Source organism: Cajanus cajan, chromosome 1 (assembly GCF_000230855.2).
Source record: "Cajanus cajan strain Asha chromosome 1, NIPB_CcT2T_4, whole genome shotgun sequence".
Classification (NCBI taxonomy): Eukaryota; Viridiplantae; Streptophyta; class Magnoliopsida; order Fabales; family Fabaceae; genus Cajanus; species Cajanus cajan.
In genome coordinates this window covers 82,895,107-82,916,950 of record NC_138517.1, presented here as the reverse complement: position 1 = coordinate 82,916,950, position 21,844 = coordinate 82,895,107, and the positions used below count along the sequence as shown (strand labels likewise).

General features: G+C 31.5%; 3 protein-coding genes across 3 annotated transcripts; all 3 read left to right on the top strand.

The window, feature by feature from the left end:
* Window positions 1-512: 512 nt before the first annotated feature.
* LOC109795398 (nuclear transcription factor Y subunit C-4) lies at window positions 513-1,043 on the top strand. Its single transcript, XM_020354888.3, has one exon. The coding sequence runs from the start codon at window positions 513-515 to the stop codon at window positions 1,041-1,043; it is 531 nt and encodes a 176-aa protein (XP_020210477.2).
* Window positions 1,044-14,168: 13,125 nt separating this feature from the next.
* On the top strand, window positions 14,169-17,765 carry TBL10 (trichome birefringence-like protein (DUF828)). The gene is made up of 4 exons (XM_020367660.3): window positions 14,169-14,857; window positions 15,937-16,326; window positions 16,442-16,600; window positions 17,218-17,765. Exons 1-4 carry the CDS (start codon window positions 14,397-14,399, stop codon window positions 17,567-17,569), a joined length of 1,362 nt encoding a protein of 453 aa, XP_020223249.1. The 5' UTR covers window positions 14,169-14,396; the 3' UTR covers window positions 17,570-17,765.
* Window positions 17,766-18,450: 685 nt separating this feature from the next.
* TSC10A (NAD(P)-binding Rossmann-fold superfamily protein) lies at window positions 18,451-21,635 on the top strand. The gene is made up of 4 exons (XM_020367822.3): window positions 18,451-19,122; window positions 19,202-19,349; window positions 19,962-20,252; window positions 21,262-21,635. The coding sequence occupies exons 1-4, from the start codon at window positions 18,466-18,468 to the stop codon at window positions 21,279-21,281; spliced, it is 1,116 nt and encodes a 371-aa protein (XP_020223411.2). The 5' UTR covers window positions 18,451-18,465; the 3' UTR covers window positions 21,282-21,635.
* The last annotated feature ends 209 nt before the right edge of the window (window positions 21,636-21,844 follow it).

Below are 21,844 nucleotides of genomic sequence, written 5' to 3'. Positions count from 1 at the left end.
TAATCTTATCAACTTTGATTGAGATTTTGATTATGGATAATCCAAATAATTATTATGACATATAATTTAAGGTTTTAACACATTTGATTTGATTTATTGAGTCTAAAGTAAAAAGGTTATGTAATGTGAGTTTTTGGGCCTAATCTTGTCTAAATTGGCAAACATGATGTGTGGATCAAATTTTGTTATTCTATTGATTTTATTTTTTTTACGACATATACAATGTTTATTTTTTTTTTTAGGATTCCTTTTCACACTTAAAACTCGAAAATTCTTCTCATTTATAGAACTATATGAGACTCTGATACATATGGTTTTTATCTTTAGTCTTTTTTATTTGAGATCCACAAATTAGGGATATACAATGTTCATTTTTCATGAATTCTTTTGTTTATTTGTTAATGGTCAAATATTATTTTGAAGTGCACAAGAACATGGATCAAAACCAACATGGTCAACCAGCAAGAGGGATTAGTCTTTCAACAAGAGAAGCACGTGGGAAAAACCCCATGATGGAAGCTACCAATCCTCCACCTCAGGCAACTAATACTTGTATACCTCCACCATACCCAATACAACAACAATATGCTCCCCATTACATGTATGACCCACAAGAAGACCACTTGCAACATCAACTCAACAATTGTTGGGCTAGACTGTGTCAAGAAATTGAAGAGACCACCGACTTCAACACTCACAGTTTGCCTTTGGATAAGATTGAGAAAATCATGAAGGATGATGGGGATGTGCACATGGTATCAGCTGAGGCTCCTGTGTTGTTTGCTAAGGCTTGTGAGCTGCTTATTCATGAGCTCACAATGAAGGCTTGGGTTAATGCTGATAAGAGTAAAAGGGACTTAATTCAGAAGTGTGACATTGAAGCTGCAATTACAAATACTGATGAGTTTGATTTTCTTGCTGATGTTGTCCCCATAGAGCATGTAGGCATATCAAGAAGAGACATTGATCCAACTCAGATTGTTCCTTACTATTACATGCCACCTCATCAGCATGTTATAGGCCCACCATTTGATGCTCCATAAATGGTCATCAGAAGACCCCTTCTTGATCAAAAATACCATGGACAACCTACCCCCAACAACAAAACACAATCATTCTTCTGATTTGGATGATTGAGGAAATAATAGGCACTTGGTGAAAAATATGGTAATTAAGGATCTTGCGTTTGGTCAATATTTTTTAGCTTTAAATAATTAAGACCTTTATTTGCTTTTAGCCTTTCCTTAATGGTATGTTAAAGGTGAATTTAGTAGTGTTGTGTTTATATATATATAAACACAAATATAGGTAAGGTGTATTTTTGTCTTTTTTTTTTCTTCTTCAACTTTTTTCCCCTATTTTAAAATAAAAATATTTTAGTTATCCTAATTTTTAAAATACAATTTTTTTGTTATATTTTTAATTTGATATCTATTTACTTTAAAACGTTAATGCGTGACTTGTTAGCATTTAAGTAAAAAGACATTTATTTATTTACACTATGTTTGATGAATATAAAATCATATTTTATTTTATTTTTAATTAAGACCAATTTAGTCTGATGATTGACATGGACCAGATAAAAAATTAATGGATGAGAGTAAAATAGGTCAATTCAATCTAGTCCAAAATCTTCATTTAACCTGTTCAAATCAAGCTAAACTAGACTAGTACAACTCATTTAACCGTTCTAGCACCAATAATGTTATCTATCTTTTTTTTTTTATTTTTAAAAATTATACTATTAAAAATTACCTATTCAATTATGTTACAAAACATACTCTATCACAAATTATAATGCTATTTTAAAAAAAAAAATTAGAATATCATCAATTCCTTAATTGATTGGGTGTCACTCATAACAGATTTTCAACACCCTTTCCCTCCTCCCCTGCAATTGACTAGTCTTGTATTAAACCACAAATAAAATTATTATCAAATAATAATAAAGAAATAATAATTATGTTTTATTTTTATATTAAATAAACTCTTAAAAACTAATTTTACTTTTATTTTTTCTGAAATCAAACAACATTTATTTTCATCTTATTTTTCACCTATTTATTTTCTGTTTCTCTACATCTATCTCCTTATTCTCTATCAAATACACTTGATATTTAAATACAGTTGATATTTAGATAACTAAAATTACAATTTATCGTACAAATATAAATTTAGAGAAGCGGATAACAAACTCGCGGCCCACTGCAAGAAACTATAGCAACACATGCCACCATATAACCGGGCTACCCCATATAAAGACTTCAGTTTTGTTCATTGAAATATATACATTAACTAAGCTTTATGTATATTACATTTTATCCTATGAACTACCTGATGCTTGAATATATTCTTAGCAAATTATTCTTGATAAATTAATAAAAAAAATATAGACAGCAAAGACAAAATCTGAATATTCGTAATATGTAAAGTGTGAAATAGAAAGTTTTAAATTTTTTTAATTACATCTCAAAAAAGTTAATTTATTTTACATCCTGTTGGAAAACTTTCTTAACAATCTACTCTACTCTATTGCACTTCAAACCAATTTATCCACTAAAGACAATGATACACACAAAAATTAGAATTTATAAACGTGTAACTTTAATCATAAGAAATATTCTTATTCCACAAGATATGTGTATCTACTATTTTTGCACAATAATTTTATTTATTTATTTATTTATATTGGAACCCAAGTTTACAAAAAAAAAAAAAAAAACACTTTGTTAGAGCAACGAACATTTTAAAAAGTTTAAACAAAGATTACCATTATTATTCTTTGGGCAAAACAAGCAACTTCACACGTTTTATATACATGTCTTGAGTCAGAAACAGCAAGAATTGGCAGGACAAATATCTTCCAAACTGTAAGAAACGATGCAGGAGCTTAAAGGTAACTCAACTTACTAATAGTAACGCACAAGAAAATTAACAACACGTCATTTGACACTTTTTTTCAACACTTTTTTAAAGTGAATGAATTTCTATATAAATCCTACTAAATAACCTAAGCTCACTCTAATAATGGAGCAAGCATGATATTTCACCTAATTTGCTTTTACGACTTGAGCTATTGGTTCATCTCAAGAAAAGACCAAACTGTGATTGTATGAGTTACTTCTCTCTTTCAATGAATGACAAGCTACAGATATAATCACAAATTCACAAGTTGCCAAAGGAAAAGTATCAATACAAGGAAATATATGATTTACTTCTCTTTCAATGCTTGATTAATGAAAGCTCTAAAAGCTGTCCAACTTTGCCGAGAGTCTTAATTTGTTTCTTGAAAACAGCAAACTAACAACGAAGGAAGGAGCAGATGTATCACAATAAGAATAGAGAGGAGCTGTCTAAGCAATAAGCATACAGTATAATACTTGAATAATATTCATAAACAATCTGAGGATTACTGTAATATATAAATTATACATAGTCATGATAAAGCAGTCTATAGCATAATATATCATCAAACACTTCTCAAGTCACATTACATGTATCAATGCTGTTTGTTTCAAAATCCAAAACACAAACCCCCTATTCTATTGATAAATCTAGGCGAGTTCAGAGTTCAATTGGATTAGTAAACTTTCAGTTCTATTTTCTTGTATATAACATGCCCATGATACAGTGAAAGTAGCTATTTCTGTTTTTGAGAATCGAATGAGTGAAAAGAATGGAGTTGCCAACAGAGAAATACAACAAAACATTTATCACTAGAGTATTTTACCTAAGATTATATGGAGCATTATCTGCCATGGATATTACATGTCATTTATGTGACTCATCGGTGAACCAAATCCTTGACAGTTGTTCATCATCTGGAATGAGTATTCAGTATTATATACTATAATGTTTAATTATACGAAACTAACCTTCACCAAGGAAATTTTACAGCGCAGCATGCAGTGGACTAGAAACTTGTTTTAGATCTTTCTCAGTATGAGAGGCATGCTTGTTTGGATATACCTAAGTTAGAATAAAGAAAAGGCTTGTGCTTACACAACCAAACTGACTACCATCAACAGATACACATCTCAGAAATAGAAAAAGTACATAGACAAGGACTAGTTGCCTGAAAAATGGTTCTAGCGCAAAAACCAGTACCTTGAAATGAGTAACTGTTTGGACAGAGATAGCACAGCAGTTGCTAAGTAGCATCTGCGTCATGTACTTCAGAACTTACTTTCTGAACAATATTTGGAACAAGAAAAAGTCCATCCTCAAAAATGTCCAAAAAATTGATCAGAATTATCAAAATCATACAGCCTATATTGAAATCAATATGCACATGGTAATCAGACTCAGACTGTGAGGTGCTTAAACATCAACAACCAACATACATACCCCATCTATTACAATTGTGACGTTTGACTACCTTTCATGTCTCATGGTTTCATTCACACAGTCCTTACAACATTGTGTAAATGTTAGGATCATACATGGAGGCTATTGGCAACGGGTAAGTTATCTCCAATACAATAGTATCATAGAACTCAAATGGGGAAAAAATACATATTCCACAACAAGGACCGAGAAAACTATATATTTGATAAAACATTATATCTTAAAGGCCCAAATTTCTAACACAGACGTAAAATCTATGTACCCTAGCCTAACAATAACTAAAACTTTTAGACATAGTATTAAAAGCTGGATAACCAGGTGATATATTGTCGTATATATGTGAAGTATTTTAAAAAAATGAAATCTCACATTACTTGATATTAGTAAACCCATAAGTACTTTGTATACTTAAGTTTGTCTTAGAGTTTTCAAAGAGGAAAGTGATAGGTGGTGGATTTGTGTGTATGAGAATGAATCTCATGGTCTAACTTTGAATCATTTTTATTTTCGATTTAGATTATTTTCTTTAATTTTTGCACAGCTTTTGAACTAAAATGTCTCTGTTATATCTTGTGATTTGTGCAGATATCACGGATAAATTTTTAAGGTTAGTGTCATATGTCTTAAGAATTTTTTTTTAACATTTTGATTAGTATTTCAAGTTTTTCTACTCGTGACATCGACCATCCATTTTTTAAACATATATTTCACCCTTGCAAATTTCAATTTTACTATCAAAATTTCAGCACAAAGTAATGTCAACTTTCTCAAGTTAAGATCTCATGCACTCATACATTTTAAGCTAAATGAGATTTTACATGAGTAAAAACTGCCTTTTAACCTCTCCTCCAACTGTTTATTTTTTTAGAACCACTAGTTCTTTGACTGTCTTTCATGTAACACTACGCCATAGTCGTAATTAACATCACCTACATGCATGTTATCATACATACATACTGGAAAAGAATAAGATCACTTGGAGACCAAAAGCAAACATTAGAAGATAAAGATAAGCTAATTTCATAAACAATTACGCAAGTATCCAGCATCATTTCAAGAGTAAGCATACTATAAGAAATGGGTCTCTTCCAAGGCCTGGATCAATGACAAGACGGTCAAATCTTTTATCCACTTGTTGTCAACTTCAGCAAGAGCCGTGATAGGTTTTTCTTGTTCTCTTCCGGTCTTCTCTGAATTAGTTTCCCACTAACAACATCCACTTGGTTTTCTGAAATGTGAAGACAGAAATATGAAGATTACATAGAAGTTGTAAAATAGGGTGCATAATCAACTCAGGACTGTAGCTTTTGCCTTTTGGTGACAGGAGCAGCATCCTTTGTACAAAATAGATGTGACAAATCTGCATACTGCAAGGGTGGAAAAATAGTTGGATAATTGGGTTCAACAAGAATAGGTAAATATCTTCCAAAGATAGCAAAATAAGGGAGAAGTTAATCGATGTGTGTTATACAATCAGCCAAACTTGGTGGAGATTTCAGCATGAGAGGGGAAAGGGTAAATGAAAAAAGAGTTCAAGAACCAACAATTTTTAAAGCTTATATGGCAGCAAAACATGGGGCACCTGTATGTATATCCGTGGCAACCTCTAATTTCAATCCAGCCTCAAACAACAATTAAATCAAACAAGGTTACCTGTATGTACATATGATTTTGAAATTTCTAACCTAGATTAGCACAACTCATCAGTCCCAGGAAATTTCGACAGAACTCCAATACCAATTTTCAAAACAAATGAAAATAAATAAAAAAATTAAAAAAAAATCAAATTTTTCGTAGGATGCTTCTACAAAGTTTTTAATTTAATAGTTGTAGGTCTTGTCTTGAGACACTGAAGTCAACCTAGTACTCTCATGTGCTTGTCTCTATTAAAATACTATTTAGCATTTACAAGAAATTAATTTTAAAATATTGTGTGAACTATATTAAAAAAATATCAATAAATAAAAGAGGTTGAAAAATAAATAAATAAAAATGATGTAAATATTAGTTTTAGGTTAAAATATATTTTTAGTATCTATAGTTTCACTTATTTTTTAATTTTAAAATAGATTTATTTAGTTCTTATACTTACTTTTTTAATTATTTTTATTCTTTATATTATAAGATAAACTCTTTTAATTTCTATATTTACTTTTGCAAACTTTTTTCAATTCCTATAGTTAATTTATTTGTCAGACTATTTTTAACTTTATGTTTGTATGAAATTTATTTTTGTTAAAATTATCTTAAAATAAGTCCATTGACATTTTGTGTTTTTTTTTTATCCTTACTTATGTCTATTATTGAGACAATCATTGCTCAACTTTTTTACTAGCTACATTGTCATATTTTTATGATTAGTCTCATGTTAATTGATATCAACAATGTGGCTCATGAAAAAATTATACAATTGACATTTTAACAATGAACATCATAATGGTAAAAAAAGTACGAGACATCAAAAGTAAAATTTATCATAACTTTGATCAAACAAATTTGACATGAAAAACATAAAATTAAAAACATTTGTCATATATCAATACAAACATAAAAAAATGATATTACAAAAAAATTAAAAGTACGGATCGAAAAGGATTCAAAGATGTATGTATAAAAATTTAAAAAATTTATCTTAAACTATAAAAAATTAAAAAAGATTAGAAAAAATAAATATAAAAAACTAAAAATATCTATTTAAAACTATAAAAAGTAAAGTGTAAACTAAGTGATATATTAAAATTATATTTTAATTTAAGTTTTATATATAACTAGCATTTTAATTTGTGTAATGTACATGTACATTTATTATATATAATTAAAATTTATAATAAATTAAATATAAATAAATATTTTATTTGAGTATATAAGTTATATATAAAAATTGAATTAAATAAAAATTTGTTTATAATTTTTTTTTATAAAAATAAAAATTAAATCTAGTTCTTGATATTTCTAACTACCCGACTTCTGGTGGTTAAATTTGTGGATAGTTTTATATAGCTGGGAAACAATTTTACTTATTCACTTCCTCTTACAAAACATAAAACCTAGACAGGCTTCAAATCCCCTGCCTCAGAGTCAGATTCATCTCGGATGGTTTAGCTCAGAATTCAAAAACGGTGAGAAAGTTTCTCTCTTTTTCATTTTTTCCTTTTCTAGGCTTTGTGGTTGTGGTTGGGTGTTCTCAATTTGGAAGATATCCAAGAACGACGTGTCGTCGGCACCGTTTTATCACTGCTATTTATTTCCTTTCATCAAAGTTGTGCTGTGTTGACTGTTGTGTGTTGCTGTTGAGTAACCCTGAAGAGACATGGGTCGAAAAGCAAGTTCAGATATGAAGATGAACGCGATTAGGTCAGGGATAGTGGTGCTGGGAGCGTTGGCATTCGGCTACTTGAGCATACGGATCGGTTTCAAGCCTTATCTGGAGAAAGCCCAGGACCAGACTAATGCGCTCTACCAATCTCACCCTTCTCACGAATCATCTTCTTCTTCGGTTTTCCCAGAAAACCCTTAATAACCACACTCTCTTTGGCTCAGGAGAAAACGAAGGAAATTTTGTTGTCCCATTTTGGTAATTAACTCGTTTTGTATTCTCTCTCTCTATTCTATTTGCTCACATAATAACATCATCAACCTTCACCCTTTTGTGGTCATGTCATCTTTAGTTTTGTGTTTGGAAATTCGCAATAATGTTGTTCTCATTACTCCCACAACCTGTAACATAGGTAATTTGATGGGGAATTTGTGTGCATTGGCTATTTGCCTGTTGCTCTATACTTTCTTCATAAATATAAAGCATATAAATATACATTATACATAATTGGGGGTTAATCAGACCCCAAAGAATTGTCACATTTCTTAGTTCACTTTTAACTGAAGAGGGATTCGTGCCAAGTTTATCAATATGCTTACTTGCAAGAGAATGATGCAGCACCTTCCTCAGACAATCATGCTTCGAACTCATGTTGAGCTATTGGTCAATCATAAAGAATCTGTCAATTGCAGAAATAGTTTTGTGATATTTTGAGTACACAGACAGCTCTATAGCAGGTTACAGTTGTATTTAGGCTGCATTGCTATGGTATTTTCTGTTTTTTCTTTAGGAAATTCATCTCATTTTAAAATTTTAGAAAATTATAGAAACTTAATTTTTTTATGTTTGACATTTAGATAACAATTTTAGAAGAACAGAATTTTTTTAATTTCTAAAATTTTATTAGTAAACTTAAGAATTAGATATAATTAAATTGAAGGTTCTTATTTGTATTAGTGTTATAAACTTTGGAGTTTGGATTATACTTCAGGGTGGCTATACTTGTGGCTTCTTTCAAAATCTCTGTTTTGTTTGATCATGAGTTGAATTAAATTGCATGATTGTTGAGGATTTTTGATCACTCCACTTGGCAATCGGACCAAGTTTCGAAGTAGTATTTAAGTATGGTCTTTAGGAATTTGAGAGTTTAACAATTCTTATATATGTTTGCAACTGAGTAAAGGTGAAGTGAAACAACACAATAAAATAAAAGTAGTAAAAACAATGTTTGAGAAATAAGGATCGGCTTAGAAGCACTTGCTAACACGTAGATCTTCTTAAAATAAATACGATTTTAATTTCATTATTTCCATGTTCATTTAATAATCCAACAAGATTCCTCAAAATTGAATTTTAAAGTCATTAATCTTAAAACATGATTCCTCTATGTTTTGAGTTTAACACTTTGCATTAAGAACAATGACTTGAACAATGTGACTAACCAAATCAAGTCTATTCCTAGAACAAGAAATGATTAGGTACACGATTCAGTTCAGGTTTTCAAAAACGTTTTCTAACTGGATTCAAAAACCAAAATCATACCACGGGTGATCAAACAACTATAAGCATTGAGTGAAGAATCAAGCACAAATAATGAGATTAAAATGCATATATTTAAGAAGAAGAGTTAGTAGTTACATCTAACCAATCCTTAATGAGTTTAGTCACACACTGCCATTACAAGATAAGAGAGGTGAAAGAAGAGATTACAAAATGAAAGATGAAGACAAGGGGTTGGGCTTCGTTCCCAAATGACCCAGTTGCCCAAATCTTCGTTCTTCTCTGTTTCTCCCTTCTCTGTGGTCTCAATCTTGTTTTTCTCTCTTGTGTTTGTGATGCCCCAAAAAGTTCCCGCCTTTTCCTTTTATATCAACCTCAAAACAGGGGAAATTTCCAAATTTTAACTCCAATGCTGTAGTTGTAGAACCATAGCTATGGCTGTGGAGAGTCCTTCAAGGTGAAGCAACTCTTGATGCTGCAGCTGTAAATCCACAGCCATGGCTGTGACAGCTCCTTCATGATTAAGAAACTCCCAATGTTGTAGCTATGAAACCACAGCTATGGCTGGGAATCTCTGTGACTATTCTTGATCTCCCAAACCTCAACGCTCTAGCTGTGAACCTACATCTTTAGCTCCAAGTCTCTGGACCCAAAAATGTGCATTCTAGATTTCCACAGCTATAGCTGCAGAACCACAGCTATAGCTGCAGATTCACAGCTATAGCTGCAACTTTCTGACCTCCTAATTCCTTCCCAGATTTCCACAGCTCGAGCTCCAAATCCACAGCTATGGCTGTGGATCTCTGCCTTCTCAAATTTTTTGCACAAATGGAGGAAATTCATTAAGATTTTGCTACTACTCTTCTACCCTTTTAGTATAACTTGATTCTTCTAATTTAGGGGGTAAAATAACATATATAAATATCTACAATTACTAAAAAGAGGACCAAAAGTTGAGTGTAAATGAAGAATAAACGACACCGGTGTAACTTTTACTAAGTGTTACACCGCTCAATAACTTTATATTAAATGTGAATTTTGTAAATCTAACCGTTAGATTGAAAGTTCATATCTCTTAGATCATATACACAAAATTTTATAGTAATCAAAGATGATTTGATATTTCATTTTCATAAAACAAAACTGACGTAATATATATATTTTAAAATATACTAAAATATGAACACTTTGATTACCTTCAAGTTGTTGTTCAATTTTAACAAAATTTGACATATATGATCTAAGAGATATGAACTTTCAATCTAACGGTTGAATTTTCAAAATTCACATTTAATATAAAGTTATTGAGCGGTGTAACATTTAGTAAAAGTTACACCGATGTCGTTTGAACCCTCCTCATATATATATATATATATATATATATATATTAAACTAGTAGTTTATTATAACAAATTTTATGCACAAATATTCGAAAGGACGATTTTGTTCCATCCTTATCGCAGCAGCATTTATCTTTCTTTCTTGAAGACCCATGAACCACCTTCTATCAGACAAATTAGCAGCATAATTAGTAACATATTGCTTGAACTTTCATACTAACGAGCCTTCGACTCACTTTATTAAAATCCACTAATATAAATGTCATCTTGCTCAGATGTTAATATACAAACTTGAAATTTGGTAATTATATATTTTCAAATAATTATAAATTTCTAAATGAGTATATAATTTTGATATATTATTATTCTATTTTTTTTTATCAATGCAAACGAATTAAAAATAAGTTTAAATATGAATGTTAAATAAATTATTACACAAATCAATAATTTTGACACATATAACAATTGATAGTTAAATGAGTAGCGTGTATGGTAAAATATTTGAGGAACTTATAAGCTAGTCTCATAAAAAAAATTGTTTAATAATAGAATTTATATTATGATCTGATATTTTATTTCTATAAATTAATTGAAGTAGTTTATAATTTATTAACTCTTAACCTTTTATTTTCTTTACTTTTTTTATTATCATTAATTTATTCTCAATATTTCTTTTTTACACTTTTTAAGTTAGAAACTATTTTGCATACATCTTACACCAAATGAATAAATCTTTTATTTTACACTAATCATTTAGCTTATTAATTAGTATTATTAAACACTTTCAATTTAATAAATTAACTTATGAACTTTTAACTTTTTAACTCTTAAACTCTTAAACTATAAGCTTTAAGTTGGTTTATAAGTTAGTTTTACCAAGCGCATCCAATTAGTAAAGAGATAGACTATCAATATGTTTTTATTAAAACTTTCATATTTAATTAGTTCATATTGTTTATCATTTTAAAATTTTGGATAATTTTTTTTTCATTTTAATTTTATTTGTTTTTATTAAATGAAATTAGACAATGTAAACATATCAAGTTGCCATCTCCAAACAGCATAATCACCCAACCATATTTCACCATCAACATCATAAATCTGATTGTGTTTTTAAACCTTCATACTCTAAGTGTGTATGATAGAGGAAATAAATAAGGGAGAAATACAGTGGAGAGAAATTAAAAAAAAAATAAAAATAAATAAGAAATAAGGTATATATAAGAGAAAGGAGAAAAAAATAATAATAAAAGAGTGGGATAACCACCTTTTAATTTTTTTCTATTCTATTTTTTTTTACCAAATAATCTTACTTATTTACATTATCTTATTTTCACTATTTTCATTATTTTTTTTTTATCTATTCTCTTTTACCAAACAAGACATAAATGATTACTCACCCAGACATGACAAATGTAGTACAAGTTAAAATTAAAAAAAAAAAAAAAACTAAATGTTATTCAAAATAGTTTTTTAAGAATTGTTACAAGTTATTAAAATAAAAATGTTTAATTTGCACAATAGTAAAATAATGTTGGGTTAGTGAAAATTATGTCTTGCTAACATAAATTACTCCTTAATTAACTTTGAAATATTGTATAAATTATATCTATACTTAAAAAAACTTGTATACATTATTTTTTAGTTAAATGTGGTCGAGGTCTTATACTTTCATATTGAATCATTCAATCATCAAATCTTAAAGTAAGTGCTTTTTTTATATAAAAAAAAATATCATTTTTTTTAAGTTAGGATGTATAGAGTTCACGTTTTTTTTTATATTTTTTTTTATATTTTTAAGTTTAAGGACTATATTTATCGATTAGAAATTACATGATTCTTGTCCACTTTTGACAGAATATTACACATTTTCTCGTAAAATAATTTTAATTTATTTAAATAAGCTTTTAACACATGTAGAGACTTTTAACACATTGACTACTGGCCCACGTCCGCGCGTGAAAGCAAGTTCCAATCAGAAGCCGAATTTCAGCCACTTTCTTCAAGACAAGTAGACAACGTGGTGCACGTCTCTTTCTTTCTTCACTTCCTCCATATTCCTTCCAATTTCAATTTTAAAATCACCCACGTTCCCATTTTCTATTTTTCTTATATACTCAAAAGTCCCATAACTCTTACAATTTTCTTTTTAACTTAATAGATAACCCTTCTGATTTTTCCATTTGGAAACTAATCCTCCCCACTAATAATAATCAAAATCTGAACAAAATAATTGAATTCAAACACACGGACGTTAAAATAATTGTAATCGAAGAAAAAAATACTAATTAGTCATTTTTTTTATTATAATATTTTTATTCATGAAAATTACAATAATAATACCATGATTTAAACTAGGACCTTATGTATATTATCTTAACTTTGACTTATCTTAATAGTTTTATAATTATTATAATATGTAATTTATTATGAGTAAACACTCAATTTAGTCCTTAAAAGATCGTAGAAGTCACCAATAGATTTTTAAAAGATTATTTGTGACATATAAACTTCTAAATTTAACTAGATTATGCAAATTAGTCTTTTCATTATACTCAATTACTTATTTTGTTAATTTCATGACTAGACTCTCTCCCAATTACCATGTAATAATTACAAGTTAACTAGATTTAGATATATGACAAAATAAGGTTTAATTTTTAATTTAATTTAAAATAATTAAAATAAGTTTGAATGATTTATTTCTTCTCATTCACTCCCATTAAGTTCTTATTCATTTCTACTAGAGGAGTTTTGCAATTCCCTAAACATAACACATTATCGAGTTTGAATGACTTGTTTCTTCCCATTCACTCCCATTACCACTAAGTTCTTATTCATTTATACTAAAAGAGTTTTGCAATTCACTAAACATAACATAAACACCCATATTCGATTGACGCATCCTTATTTGAGATAACTCATTTTGCTAAACTCCAAATTCAATATTTTAGGATTTATAATGTTAAATCTTTAGCCAAAACAAACAAGGAAATTAAGGATGATTGGGACAAAAAAAAATTCAATTATAAGAAACTCACGAAACCCAATAATAACATTCTATTTTAACTAGGGCACACATGACCAAAATATTTAAACATGACAAATTATCTATTACTGATTGAAAAGTATCAAAATCTTCCATTATAGTCTATATTAGGTGATTAGGAAAAAATAACTATTTGAGAGGAGAATCAGTGTAAACTTGACACTTAACTCCTATTTAAGAAATTAACATAATTAATAATAAAGTATTATGGAAAGATTAACTTGTATAACAAAATTAAAATCACTTAGAAACATGTTATAAAAAATCTTTTAAGAACCTATTCACCTCCTCTATCATCTTTCAAACTAAATTAAATGTTTACTCAATTTATTATACTTAAAATTTAGCAATCCACCTATATAAAATAATTTTATACTACTATTAATGAATCGTAAATTATCATGTATGTTAAGTTTATTATATACTAATTAAAAAACCATATTAATAATAATTTGTGCTAATTAACGATTTAAAAATAATAAACGGTCATATAAAAAAGTTGTAATAGTCAAATTGTGATTTGAGTTTTTAATTTTAATCACAACCAAATTAAATAGAGTATTAAATACGAAGGCATGAATATGCTTCCTTGCTTATTGATCACCCATATCTTTCCTTTATTTTATTTTTGGCTTTTCATTCACGATATTTTCGAAACTGACCCGTCAAGCAAGCCTCGCCAAAGGGGCCAATGAACATTACTTGCATGCCACCCTTCTGCGTTTACGAACTTGTCACCATCTTTCTCTTTTTTTTCTCACAACACAACTTCAACTGCCACTAACCCAGATTCTCGAATTTCAATTATTTTCCTCTCTCTCTCTCTCTCTCTCAACTCAATCCAATGTCTTCTAAGAGGTCCACACAACAACACGTGGAACCCATGCCAGTGTTTGAAACTTTAAGGAGGGTGAAGCGTTTAAGTTTAAGGTTGTTCGAACCGTCCTTGGTCGTTGCCGGGTTTTTACTAGTATCTGCCTTTGTTATATGCAGCTTTTTCTACTTGGATTACAGAGAACTCGCTGCAAGATTCGGGTTCTCGGGTCAACCTGAGAAGTTTACTTGGTCGCAAGAGAAAAGAACAGGTTCAGTAGAGGAACGTGTGCATATAGTTGAATTTCTTGGAGAAAAAGGTGGTGGGTGTGATTTGTTTGAAGGTAACTGGGTTTGGGATGAAAGTTACCCTTTGTATCACTCTAAAGACTGTAGCTTTCTCGATGGAGGATTTCGGTGTTCGGAGAATGGAAGACCCGATTTATTCTACACAAAGTGGAGGTGGCAACCCAAAGCTTGCAACTTGCCCAGGTAAAACTTACTCGTATGATGTTTTTTTTGCCCCATCTTTGGGACCAATCACAAACTAGAACAAAACATTGGCCATTGTTTTCACCACCCTTTGGCTGCTCAGAAATGTAGAATGGAAATGGTAAATTCAATTGTTTTTAGTTTCTACCAAGGTGTCAGCAAATGTCAATGTTCAATTTTCACTAATAGAAACTCGAAGTAATATTTTCCTTATAAAAAAAAACACTCATCTTAGTGTGTGAAATTTTCCACTTTGGTCACGTCATAGTGTTAATGATGCACGACTTCTTGACTTTGTGCACGTCTTACTCTATTCTTATCCGGCATCTTTTGAGAGTGACCCCGCTATTGGCCTATCGGGTGACTATTGGTTATTTTTTATGGTAATTTATCTGACCTGGGAACTTTGAGAAAATGACAATTTTTGCCTAATGCTGCTTGACTTGGCCAGTTGGGATAGATGATTCTCGATAAGTTTTTTAAGTGGTATATATATGATGATATAACGTGCTAAACAAAATTTTGAGGTATCTAATTTTCACGCGGAACTACAATCCTTTCGGGATGGCCGCATTGAAATAGACGGGGAATTGTCAATTAGTGACCTAAGAATATTATTTTGTCATTCATATTTTTAGTTTAATTTTCACTATAATAGATTATAAGTTCAAATTAATTATTACAAAACTCAACAGTTTTAGTATTATATGACAACTTACATACACATGCACACTGTCGCTCTTCTTTCTTTTTGGATTAAACAGCATTAGTTGCATCCATAGCCGTTAATCAATGCCCTGGAGGCTGGAACTATATGTTTATTCATGCTTTGTATTTGTGAAATAACGATATATATTGGTTAATTTACACCCTTATTTTTTTCTGCAAAACTTCATCTATTTTATTCGAAGAGTGATGAAGTGGACACCTTTATTGCTATTTTTTCCCCAATAATTTGTGTTCAATAACAAGCCTGACAGACTAATTTTGTTTCTGTTCAAACATAATTCATACTCTGACTGATTTGATGGATAAGTAGAAGTGAATCTAAACATTGGACTTCTCCCTAACAAACACAGATTCAATGCTACAATGATGTTAGAAAAACTGCGAAACAAACGCCTAGTGTTTGCCGGGGATTCGATTGGGAGGAACCAATGGGAGTCACTATTGTGCATGCTCTCTTCTGGAGTTCCAAACAAGGAATCAATCTATGAAGTGAATGGTAGCCCAATTACAAAGCACAAGGGGTTCTTGGTGTTCAGATTCAAGGATTTTAACTGTACCGTGGAATACTACAGAGCTCCATTTCTTGTGTTGCAAAGCCGGCCTCCTCCTACAACTAATGGAAAGATTAAGACAACCCTGAAATTGGATCAAATGGATTGGTACTCTTCGAAATGGAGACATGCAGATGTCCTGATTCTTAACACAGGACACTGGTGGAACTATGAGAAAACCATAAGAGGGTAACTCAATCCCCCCCGAATCTTATCATGTTATTTTGACTTATGCATGATATCATGCATTTATGTGTATTTTTCACGTTGGGGGAAGGATTTGATTTTTTCTATAATTGTCCAGGGGTTGTTATTTCCAAGAAGGTATGGAAGTAAAGTTGGAAATGAAGGTAGAAGAAGCATATAAGAGGTCCATTGAGACAGTGTTGAAATGGATACAAAATACAGTAAATCCTGGGAAGACCCAAGTTTTCTTTCGTACTTATGCCCCTGTGCATTTCAGGTATGCAATTTGTTTCATTTTTGCAAATGACACTCTTCTAATGGTATCATTTGCATTGCTCTCCTAAGTTAGGTGTGAAAATATGCAATGTCATAGTACATATTCTTGGATACGTGAGTAAAATTGATAGAGTTAAAAATTGTATTGAACTTAAAAAAGTTTGTTTGAACTAAATTGAATTACACATTAGTTCAAGTAAATTGAATTGAACTATATTGTAAAATTTTGAATTGAATTGTAATTTAAAATATATTAAACTATTATGATATTTTGAATAGAATAATTTTAACTTGTTGATCTATCAAGATAATAAATATTTTTAACTTTATTTTATTCTTTTATTTAATTTTTTCAAAGAAAATATATATAAAAATTTGAGTCAAAAAATTAGTTGTCCTACATAGTCTGGTTATCCTGTTGAGCTCGACAAAATTAACACAATTTTTTTGAATCACTTTTGTTAAAGCTTGGATTGTTAGATTGTTGGACTAATCTATTAAGACAGAATATGTTAGATATATTTAATTTTTACCGTTTTGTAAAAATATTTTAATTTTTGTAATTCAATTTAATTTTCGAACAATTTAGTTCAATTCATTTTTGATTCTCTGATGCAGAGGTGGAGATTGGAGAAAGGGTGGAAGCTGCCATTTAGAAACACTGCCAGAGCTTGGTTCGTCATTGGTGCCTAATGATAACTGGTCACAGTTCAAAATAGCGAATTCTGTGATATCATCACACAGAAACAGCAGTGAAGTTTTGAAGTTGAAGATATTGAACGTAACTCGGATGACAGCTCAGAGAAAAGATGGGCATTCATCCATATATTATCTAGGCCCGAATGCGGGCCCCGCACCTTTCCATCGCCAAGATTGCAGCCACTGGTGTCTCCCTGGTGTGCCAGATACTTGGAATCACCTACTCTACGCCTTCTTCCTAAAACATCAAACTTCTCTTAGACGCAACTAGTAATGCTCAATGCCCACCATTTTATTTTGCTTATGGATGTAAAGCAAAATCAATATACCTATTCTTTCCTACGAACTCCATTTCTTACTTTTGCCTATAGATTAGAGTGGATAATGGACATGTAATTATCCATTTTTGTTTATTGTTCAATTGTCAATATAGTTATACAAATTAAAATTAGCAATATTATCGTTTTCAGGGAGCGTGCAATTCACATTTGGAATCCCGTTGCATTTAAAATATGGAAGCTACACGTTAATTTATCATAAATATGAATTCACATTTCCTACTGTTGAAATGAACACCACTTAAAGTCATTCTCTGTTGCAACTTGCAACGTGACAAACATGGAACCAAACGAGATTTACGTCCCTCTCTTGCACTCAGTTTCATCTAGCAAGTCATTTCTTGAAAAATGCAGGCTAAAATCACAACCCCACTATGTTAATTTTAACTATTCAAGCAATGGTTCTTTGACCCATACTAGTTTATGGGTACCGCGCGCTTACTAATTATTAATCGATTATGAACAAAACTTTCAAAAAAAGATATACTTAAAAATAATGAGGTTTAATGGCGCATTTTGCCATTAAAATTGCACGATTTGGTAAAGTTTATTTGCTAATTTTTTTTATTTTTGCTTAATTGTCTATTAACATTGCATGTTTACTGTTTATAATATGAGAAACAAATGAGATGAGAGATGAGATGTTCACAATAAATTAATGATTCTTAATGTGAAGTGATAAAATATGTAGAATTTTAAAAAACAAGCAAAAAGAAGTAAAAATTAAAAATTAAGAAATAAAAATTAGGAAATATCATGAGATTTAGTGAGAAAAATGTGTAATTAAGCGAACTAATTCTTAATTAGGAGAAATAATGGAAGCATAAGAATGATCGAGATTGAAGAAATTGGATGCTGCCACGTCAAAGTCAAAGTAAGGGGTTACACTTACATATACATAGTGTATAGGAAGTTACAAAACTGGTATCCATTTCCGAAGCACGATTCATCACCAATGGCGGAAGCGTCCTTCGCCTTCTTCCTTCTGTTTCTCCTTCCCGTAGCCCTTCTGGCCCTGCTCTTCTTCCTGGTCCGCCCTCGTCCCGTGAAGATCCCAATCAAGAACCGCCACGTCTTCATCACCGGCGGATCCAGCGGCATCGGTCTCGCGCTGGCGCACCGCGCGGCGGCGGAGGGAGCGCGCGTCTCCATCCTGGCGCGCTCCCCGGGCAAGCTGGAGGAGGCGCGCAATGCGATCCGCCTGGCCACGGGCATCGATGTGGCGGTGTTCGCGGCGGACGTGCGGGACTTCGACGCCGTGAAGCGCGCCGTGGACGAGGCCGGCCCCGTGGACGTGCTGCTCCTGAACCACGGCGTGTTCTATGCGCTGGAGCTGGAGAAGATGGAATTGAGTGAGGTGAAGTTCACGATGGACGTCAACCTCATGGGAACGTTGAACCTCATCAAGGCCGCGCTGCCCGCTATGAAGAACCGCAAGGACCCGCTGCCCGCTTCCATTGCCCTTGTTTCCTCACAGGCTGGTCAGGTACACCCCCTCACCCTGCCCCTCTTTCTGCCCTATTTTATTTGTTCTGAAACAATTTTTTATGTTATTATTGTTTTAGGTGGGCATTTATGGTTATGTGGCTTATTCCGCGAGTAAATTTGGCCTTCGTGGTTTGGCAGAGGCGTTGCAACAAGAGGTTGTAGCAGATAACATTCATGTTTCTCTGATTTTTCCTCCAGATACCGATACTCCCGGATTAGCAGAAGGTGTGTATTAAATTGGATTTGACTTTATTTCTCATACATGTTACTTTTGCTACTTCCACTACTAGATTGTCTTTCCTTTTCTAATTAGTTTCAATCCATGATTATCTTTAGTTGAATAAACTTTTCCATCAACAGTTATACATGAAGAAAATAAGAAAGTATGTCTTTCATAAGCTAAAATCAACTTAGGATCTATTTGGAAAAACTTATCCAGAAAAGATGAAATAAGTTCTTCAATAAATTAAAATTAATTTATGCATAAGCTAATTTACAGAAGTTCTCTCTTATTAACTTCTCCAAAATCTTTATTTTAATCTATGCATAAGCTAATTTTAGTTTATGGATAAGTTTAGTTCGACTTTCCTTCCTATTTTTCTTGCCTAGAAGTGCTTCTTTAGAAAACTTATCCAAACAGACCCTTAATACATGTTAGTTTTTGAAGAAGTAAGATGATAAAGCTTAGTAAATATCTGTTGTGCTTCAGAGGTTTACAAAGATGAAAGTTGTGCTTTCGGCATGTTAAATATCTGTTTATACATCATAGCATCTTTTGTGAAGTTTATGTATCGTGTAATCAATGAGGAAGTACAAGCTGAAAGGTTACTTTTACAGAGAACAAGAGAAAACCAGAGCTTACCAAAATCATTGCATCCTCGTCTGGTTCAATGAAAGCTGAAGAAGTTGCTCAGAAAGCTTTGGATGGCATAAAATGTGGCAATTTTACTGTTTCTTGCAATTTTGAGGGAATTGCACTATCCCTAGCAACTGCTGGATTATCCCCTCAGAGGTCTTTCTTAATGGCATTTGCTGAAGTTGTTGCTGCTGGAATTCTACGGATTGTTGCACTCTGTATGCAGTGGAGTTGGTATGGAAGTATAGAGAAATACCACAGCCAAAGGAAGAGTAAGTGTTTCACAAAAAGATATATTTATGAAGGGATAGGGAAATCATCTCTTATTTTTTCTTGGTGTAATTTGCATTTGTCCAATAACTTGTTAATATTAATTAAGTTTTACATCTATCTATTGGTTCCTATAGTTAAAAATTAATCTCTAGAGTTAGAATGTTTCACATAGGACTCTTAGAATTGCAAAATTGTTCTGATTGGCTTTCAATTATTACCTAGTATCCAGTATCTGTTAATTAGAGCCGACATGGCAAATGGAGTGAGTTTGTGGCAATCAGTTTTGCCCGCTTGGACTAGAGAGGTGGCATGAAATGGGTTGATTTGGTCACCTTATGATACATTCAAGCCAAAAAAAAAAATTGCCACATAAGCTCACCATATGCTACCGTATCACTAATTAACGGATGCCTAATAGCTGGTAAAGGTGTTGGCATGGGACCAAATTAAATATTACGTTTAGTAATTCCAAGGACCCGTTTAGAAACTTTTGAACAGGAATTAATTCAAAATCTGGTTAAACTAGAGACCAACAAAATGGTTAAAGTATAGAACCAATACTGTTAATAAACTTCAAAGTTGTTACGAAGAGTTTACTTTGGATGTCAGTCATTAACAATTTGTTTTGCAATTTGCACGAAACATCCCCATTTATGTTTCTAAGCTTTTAGAAGTCAGCTTATTATATTAGGGCGGCCTTTCTAAAAATTTAGAAGATACATTTTATAATTTTTTCTTCGGTTACAATATAACAATGGATCAATGCAAGTTGAAATGAAGAAATAATTATTTATATTCTTATTTATTTTTTCTTCAAAATTTGTCTCCGTTTAGTAAAAGTTTCAATTCTTCAAAAGCATTTAGAATATTGTAAAAGGTTAGTTGGATGTTAATTTTATCTGGCTGAAGCCTCTTAATGAAAAGCCTGCACCCTGTAAAAGGTTAATGATAATTCAAATGAAATGCCAAGGTAAAGCTTGTGTAGTTGATGATTTATACTTCTAACAGGTTCATCCCGAAGGAGCTGAAACACTCCGAGTTCTATGCCCTGTTTAGGAGTTACATGCAGATATGGGGATGTGGCTCTCTTCCACTCTGTTCCACAATGATCGTTAACAAATGATAACTCCATAAACTTCAATTATTCAGTTTGTTTCTGACTTTCATCCCTATTACTTGATAGAGAGTGATAAATGAAAATACGGTACGTCTCGTTTTAATGGCATTTTTGTTGTGTTATGCATATGTATCATTAGCAATTTAGCATCCTATATTTTGAGCTACTCATTTTCCACCGTTGTACTTTTAAGTTTTAACTGTAACAAGTTGACCTTATAATTGTTTTCTTATAGTGGAAAAGATTTGCTTCCTAGTTCTTTTAATAGTACGGTGTTTTATTTTCATTGTTATGGTTGTATTAATCCGGTACCCTGTGAGTTTGAGTGAAGATATCGTCCTCCTCCTCTATGTTTCGGAAAGCAGAAAAATTGTGCTCTTTACATGAAAGACGTCATTTTCCTATGAAATGTTTGTATCAAATAGAATTTAACTAATGTAACGTAACTTATGTAACCATGTAATGTGATATAAT

Excerpts from the sequence above, each read along its gene's own strand:
- LOC109795398 (XM_020354888.3), top strand. The coding sequence starts at position 513 with ATGGAAGCTACCAATCCTCCACCTCAGGCAACTAATACTTGTATACCT.
- TBL10 (XM_020367660.3), top strand. The coding sequence starts at position 14,397 with ATGTCTTCTAAGAGGTCCACACAACAACACGTGGAACCCATGCCAGTG. Across the intron at positions 14,858-15,936 it reads AAAGCTTGCAACTTGCCCAG|ATTCAATGCTACAATGATGT; the intron begins GTAAAACTTACT and ends TAACAAACACAG. Across the intron at positions 16,601-17,217 it reads TATGCCCCTGTGCATTTCAG|AGGTGGAGATTGGAGAAAGG; the intron begins GTATGCAATTTG and ends TCTCTGATGCAG.
- TSC10A (XM_020367822.3), top strand. The coding sequence starts at position 18,466 with ATGATCGAGATTGAAGAAATTGGATGCTGCCACGTCAAAGTCAAAGTA. Across the intron at positions 19,350-19,961 it reads TACTCCCGGATTAGCAGAAG|AGAACAAGAGAAAACCAGAG; the intron begins GTGTGTATTAAA and ends TTACTTTTACAG. Across the intron at positions 20,253-21,261 it reads ATACCACAGCCAAAGGAAGA|GTTCATCCCGAAGGAGCTGA; the intron begins GTAAGTGTTTCA and ends TACTTCTAACAG.